This window comes from Serinus canaria, chromosome 25 (assembly GCF_022539315.1).
Source record: "Serinus canaria isolate serCan28SL12 chromosome 25, serCan2020, whole genome shotgun sequence".
Taxonomy (NCBI): Eukaryota; Metazoa; Chordata; class Aves; order Passeriformes; family Fringillidae; genus Serinus; species Serinus canaria.
Genome location: NC_066338.1, coordinates 13,393,695 through 13,400,233, shown reverse-complemented (window position 1 = coordinate 13,400,233; position 6,539 = coordinate 13,393,695). Strand labels below are relative to the sequence as shown.

Genomic DNA, 6,539 nt, shown 5'->3' with positions numbered 1-6,539 from the left:
CTCCCATTGGCTGGAGTGCCGAGAAGCCCGCCAAGCCAATTTTTGCTGCTCATTGGTCCGCAGAGATGCCACTCACATTTAACTCTGCCTTCCTCCCCATATTATTTGCTACCTCAATGACAACATCCGCTCCTCCCACTCCCTGATTGGTTGATTATACTGCCAATCAATAGGCCAGCCCCGCCCCTCTGTCTCACGGTAAACAGCCCGCGGGGGATGCTGGGAGCTGCTGCGGGAATTCCCAAATCCCAAAATTCCCGGGAATTCCAGGGAATTCGTTCCCAGTAACCGCACTACAGGAATTCCTTTCATTCTCCCCAGAATCCCCAAGAAATTCTCTTTATCATTCCTAGAACTGCCACGAAATTCCTTTAATTATTCCCACAATTCCCAATAAATCCCCGCCATTCCCACGAAATTCCTTCAATCATTCCCACAATCCCTGCCATTCCCAAGGAACCCCTTTAATTATGGCCGCCGTTCCCAATAACTTACTTCCATTCCCAAGAAATTCCTTTAATTACCTGCGCAATCCCCGATTTGCATTCCCAGAATTCCCGTCCGCCACCCCCAGCGCCCCCGGCGCTCCCAGCCGTGCCCGAAGCTGCTCCGGTTCCGTTTATTTCAGCCGTGCCCCCGCCGTGCCCCCGCCGTGCCCGGCTCATTTCTTCTCCTCGTCCTTGCGCTCCCGGTGCTGCTCCCGGTGCTGCTCGCGGTGCTCGCGCGCCGCCTGCGAGGCCAGGGAGCCCATGGCGTTGCGGATGGCCTCGTTGTTGGGATCCACGCCCGGCAGGTTCTCCAGGACGCTCTGCAGGAACTCGGGGTCCTGCATCACGTCGTAGTCGTCCTCCTCCTGCGGGAACCGGAACGGCGGGAAGAGCGGGATGGGGAGCGGCCGGGGGAGCTGGGAACCATCCTGGGGGATTTGGGAACATCCTGGGGGGATCTGGGACCATCCTGGGGGATTTGGGATCATCCTGGGGGATTCAGGATACACCTGGGGGATTTGGGATCATCCAGATCCACAGGAAAACCCAGGGAATTCGGGATCGGCCTGGGGGATTTGGAATCGGCCCAGGGGATTGGGGATCATCCCAGTCCAGAGGGCTCCAGAGGGACTGGGATTACTGGAGTGTGGAACGGGGAATCCATGGAATAACCGGGCCAGGATCCAGGATTTATCCCTAAAATCCCAAAGCAAGCAGGACAGGGACTCCTGGAATGGTTTGGGGTGGAAGAACCCTGAAGGTGATCTTTTTGGGATGGATGGGATGTGCCAGAACGAGCTGTGAACCCCGGGAGTCGCTCAGCCCTACCTTGGCAGGCTCAGATGTGTCCATGGCTGCCCCACTGTCCACCTCGGCCGCCTCGGCCTGGGCAAACTCTGCAAGAGCCCCAGCAGAGAGCGTGGAGCAGCCCCCGGGAGCAGCCCGGCCCCGCCCCGGGGCTCTCCGGGGCTCTCCCGGGGCTCCCCCAGGGTTTCCCGGGGGTCTCCCAGGGTTTCCCGGGGCTCTCCCGGGGTTTCCCCCCAGGGTTTCCCAGGGCTCTCCCAGGGTTTCCCGGGGCTCTCCCACAGTTTCCCAGGGCTCTCCCAGGGTTTCCCAGGGTTCCCCAGGGGAGCACCCACCGGCGCCCTGCAGGGACATCTGCATGGCGTAGGCGATCTGCTCCTCCTCGCTCATGGAGCTCAGGTCCGGCAGCCCCGCGCGGCCAAAGTCCGGCTGCCCGATGGTCATCTTGAGCAGGGCCTCGTCCGACTCTGCACAGCCAGGGCACGGGGGTCAGGAGGGCACAGGATAGCTCAGGGGGGCACGGGGATCCCAGGAATCCAGGGAGTGTCATGGGAATGGGTGTCCTCACCCACCCAGGGAAGGGTTAATCCCCAATATCCAGCCCGAACCCATCCTGCTTTTTGGTCCTCCTCCTTCCCCTCCATCCCATCCCATCCCATTCCCATTCCCATTCCCAATCCCACCCATCCCGTTCCAGCCCCAGGGGCAGCCCCTCACCGTCGCCCCCGGCCGCGCCGATCCCGGCCTCCGCCGCCGACGCCGCGGCCGCCCGGCGCGCCTCCTCCTCCTGCCGCTGCCGCTGCTCCTCCATCGACACCCGCAGCGCCTGGAGAGCCACAAAACACCCCAAAGCAGGCCTTGGGACCCCAGGAAAGGGACAAAACACCCCAAAGCAGGCCTTGGGACCCCAGAAAAGGGACAAAACACCCCAAAGCAGGCCTTGGGACCCCAGGAAAAGGACAAAACACCCCAAAGCAGGCCTTGGGACCCCAGAAAAGGGACAAAACACCCCAAAACAGGCCTTGGGACCCAGAAAAGGGACAAAACACCCCAAAACACGCCTTGGGATCCAGGAAACGGATCCCTACCAGAGCCAGCTCGGGGTCGGCGCTGGGATCCACCCCGAACTCGAAGTCAGAGGCGCCCAGGCCCAGCAGGATGGGGGAGCTGGGACGTTTGGGGTTTTATGGGATTCCGACGGTGCCAATACCCAATCCCATGGAATTTTGGGAATTCCGGGATCCCTACCAGAGCCAGCTCGGGGTCGGCGCTGGGATCCACCCCGAACTCGAAGTCGGAGGCGCCCAGGCCCAGCATGGCGCCGCCCTCGCCCGCCAGGATGGGGGAGCTGATGAGGGCGTCGGCCAGGCTGGGCCCCGGCGGCACCGTCACCAGGTGAGAGCCGCTGCCGTCCTTGCCGTTGAGCGCCGTGATGAACGCTGTCAGCTTCTCCGTGTTGGCCTCCTGGAACGGGGTGGGAACGCTCGGGGGCTGGGACAGGGGCTGCGAACGGGGGCTGGGAATGGGGGCTGGGAACGGGGGCTGGGAACGGGATCTGGATCTGGGAACAGGGGCTGGGGTTTGGCGGGGCTGTGGTGCTGGGAGAGGGCTCTGGGAATGGCAAATGTGACTGTCAGCAGGCTCCCAGCAGGAAATCGGGATGGGGAGGGTTTGGGAGCCAGGGAAAACCGCCAGGGACTGACCTCATTCCCAAAACACCCTTCAGGATTTTCCAGCCCAGCACGGAGCTGGAAAAGGCCCCAGAATTCCCCCGGAATGTGGCAGGTCCAGGGACTCTCACCTCCTCCCCAAAGTTGATGATGTCCACGTTGACCTTCTCCTTCTTCAGGCGCTTGGCCAACTTCACCAGCTGGGGAGAAGCGGAATTCCCTGGGATCAGCAGCCGGCCCAGCGCCCGATCCCACAGAAACTGGGATTTGGTCCCAGATAAGCTGCCCAGCCCCAAGGGATCCCAGGGATCCATCCCAGGGATCAGCTCAGGGATGCACACTCGTGACCCCCCCAGTCCTGGGCTGATCCTGTTGCTGTCCCGTTATCCCACCCCTGATCCCGCAGAGATCTGGGAACTATTCCCGTTATCCCACCCCTGATCCCGCAGGGATCCGGGGATTATTCCCGCCGATCCGGGCACTCACGTCCTTGTCGCTGTCGTGCACGGGGCTGCCCACGAAGGCGATGATTCTCATCTTGTGGTTCTTGCCCTGCCGGTGCTTCAGCGCCAGCTGCACCAAAACCCCGCGTCTGTCCGGGCCATTCCCGGGAAAACGGGATCCCCCCTGCCCAGATCCCGGGAAAACAGGGATCCCCCCCGCCCAGATCCCGGGAAAACAGGGATCCCCCCCGCCCAGATCCCGGGATCTGCTCCGGGGATGGGGCTTCAGGGAGGCACAGCAGGGCCGGGCCCAAAGTCTTGGGATTTAGGGGGTCTCTGTGACATTCCCATGGATTTATGGTGGATTTCTGTGACATTCCCATGAACTTATGATGGATTTCTGTGAAATTTCATGGACTTATGGTGGAATTGTGTGAAATTCCTATGGATTCATGGTGGATTTCTGTGAAATTCCCACAGATTTCTGGTGGATCTCCCTGGAATTCTGTGAAACCCCCACGGATTTATGCTTTAAAGCCTCCCCCGCCATTTCCACCACAAACAGCCAAGTACATCCCGAATCCCCCCAGCCAGGACCCCAGGAGGAGCCCCGGAGCGCCGGGATTGCCGGGAATGCCGCGGGACTCACGTGGGCCACGCGGATGCCGGTGCCGAAGGTGATCTTGCCCTTGGGCTGCACCGTGTGCAGCTTGGACAGGATGCGCCCGGTGTCCGGGGTCAGCGTGGTCAGCACCTCGCAGTTACTGCGGGAACACGGGAAATCCTGGGAATCCCCTGGGAATCTGGGAGGAACTCCCCCAACTCCCAGACTTCCCCACCTTCAACCATCCCCGAATCCCTCCCATTCCAAGAATTCCTGAATTTTCTGTCTCCAAAACCCCTAGATCCTTCCCATTCCATGTGGGAACGAGCCATTCCCAGCTGGTTTCCAACAACTCCCAGCTCCCTGGATTCCCAACTTTCCCTGCCTCCAAAACCCCTCCCATTCCAAGTGGGATTTCCCGAGCCATTCCAAGAACTCCCGAAGTTCCCACCCCCAAAACCCCCTCCCGGCGCCGGTTCCCAGCCCCGGGAATTCCCGGGAATTCCCGCACTTGGCCAGGGTGATGAGCCCCACGTTGTTCTCGGGGTTGCTGCGGGTCTTGGAGTGGCACACGATGTTGACCGCGTCCTGCTGCGCCTGCAGCCGCGTGGGCAGGAAGTCCCCGTTCCGCATGTACTCGCTGTTGTCCACGCTGCAGTTCCCAAAAAAACCGGGAATGCCTCGGGGACCCCGAGAATTCCCTTTCTGGGGGTGCTTGGGGTGTTTTGGGGGGGGAAATGAGGTTCGTTCCAGTCTAAAAGGGGATTTTTATGGGAATGCAGAGGTTTATCACAAAGATCTGATTATCTTTTGGGAGAGCCGAGATTCACTCCCAAAAATCTCAATTTTTTTGGGGAATGGCTGATGCTCATCCCCCCAAATCTGGGATTTTTTGGGGAATTGCTGACGTTTATCCCCCCAAAATCCAGGGTTTTCACCCCACAATATCTGCCTCATCTCTGCCTCAGACCCTCCCTGTCCCCTCAGCCCCTCCATCCCCTCAGGCCCTGTCTCCCCCTCACCCCTGCCCCCTCCTGTCCCTCATGTCCCCTCCTGTCCCCCCAGCCCCTCTCTCTCTCCCCTCAGGCCCTGTCTCTCCCTGTCCCCTCCTGTCCCTCCCTCTCTCCCCTCAGGCCCTGTCTCTCCCTGTCCCCCCAGCCCCTCTCACTCTCCCCTCAGGCCCTGTCTCTCCCTGTCCCTCCTGTCCCCTCAGCCTCTCTCTCTCGCCTCAGGCCCGGCCCGCTCCGCCCCCCCGCCATGACTCAGGGAAAGCGGCCGGGCGGGCCGGGGTTTGCCGCGGGGGTCCCGAGGCCTGCCGAGGGGCTGCCCGGGGGTTGCCGGGGGTCGCGCAGGGGCCCCGGGGCTCTCACCACACCATGGTGCTCTCTAGAACCATCTTGGCTCCTTCCTCCCCTCAGCGCCGGCCCGCTCCCCAAAACGCCCAACAACGCGCCCGCTGATTGGTCCAGACCCCGAGACCAATCAGCGCGCCCCGGCTACGCGTGGTGCAACGCGGAGCATGCTGGGAGTTGTAGTTCTGGGCGGTGCAGGACATCAGCCGGGCTACACCGCTGTCCCCAAGGGTCCCGAACTGTCCCCAAAGGGCCGGGAATGTCCCCAAAGGGCCGGGAATGTCCCCAAAGGGCCCCTCCCACCGCCACCCCCCGCGGGGTCTGCGAGGGGCTCCGAGAACAGCCCGGGGGTGTCTCCTGTCCCCCTGTGCCACCCCCAGGGCCACCCAGGGCTGTCCCCAATGTCCCCCAATGTCCCCAGGGCTGTCCCAGGGTCCCCAGGCAGAGCCGGTCCCACCTGGGGACGGGGGTGACAACAACTCCAGGCTGGACACGACAATTCCAGGAATTCCATTCCCAATCCAGGAAAATTCCATCCCCAAATCCGGGGGAAATTCCGGGAAAATTCCACGAACTCCAATTCCCGAGTCCAGGGGGAAACCCCAGAACATTCCCGGGGAATTCCGCGGATTCCATCCCCAAACCCAGGAAAAGTCCGTCCCGAGTCCAGGAGAATTCCATGAATTCCGTCCCAAATCCGGGAAATGTCCGTTCCAAGTCTGTGAACGTTCCATGAATTCCCCTCCGATCCAGGGAATTTTCCATTCCAAGTCCAGGAGAATTCCAGGAATTCCGCCCCAGATTCCAGGAGGATTCCGTTCCCGTCACAGGAAGAGCCAAATCCTCTTTTTTCTCCTGGAAAATTCCCCCCACAATTCCCAAATTTCCCCCTTAGGAACAGGAAAATCCAAAAAACAACAAAAAAAAAAACAGCAAAAAACCCCGATCCCAAAAATTCCAACCCCAGCCTCCGGATGGGGAGAATTCCCAGGAAAAAGGGGAATTATCCCAAAAGTCTTTAAATATTCATAAATATTCCGTTCTGGGAGGGGGGGGAACTGGGAAAAAAATTGGGAAAAATTGAGGAAAAATCAGGAAAAATAAAAAGGGGAAATTGGGGGGAAAAAAAAGGAAAAAAATTGGGAAAAAAATAGAGGGAAAAATTGGGAAAAATTGGG

At 60.3% G+C, this 6,539-nt stretch overlaps 2 protein-coding genes across 2 annotated transcripts in view; both read right to left on the bottom strand.

Annotated features, from left to right (window-relative positions):
• Positions 1 to 356: 356 nt before the first annotated feature.
• PSMD4 (proteasome 26S subunit ubiquitin receptor, non-ATPase 4) lies at positions 357 to 5,506 on the bottom strand. The gene is made up of 10 exons (XM_009100288.4): positions 5,380 to 5,506; positions 4,521 to 4,661; positions 4,055 to 4,169; positions 3,449 to 3,535; positions 3,094 to 3,162; positions 2,541 to 2,756; positions 2,010 to 2,118; positions 1,628 to 1,759; positions 1,317 to 1,384; positions 357 to 853 (listed from the first exon to the last, which is right to left on the bottom strand). The coding sequence occupies exons 1-10, from the start codon at positions 5,403 to 5,405 to the stop codon at positions 662 to 664; spliced, it is 1,155 nt and encodes a 384-aa protein (XP_009098536.1). The 5' UTR covers positions 5,406 to 5,506; the 3' UTR covers positions 357 to 661.
• Positions 5,507 to 6,379: 873 nt separating this feature from the next.
• SCNM1 (sodium channel modifier 1) overlaps positions 6,380 to 6,539 on the bottom strand; it is a 3,968-nt gene continuing 3,808 nt past the window's right edge. The window contains exon 9 of the mRNA XM_050984832.1: positions 6,380 to 6,419. Within this exon, the coding sequence (XP_050840789.1) occupies positions 6,380 to 6,419 (40 nt within the window). The remainder of the gene's footprint in view (positions 6,420 to 6,539) is intronic.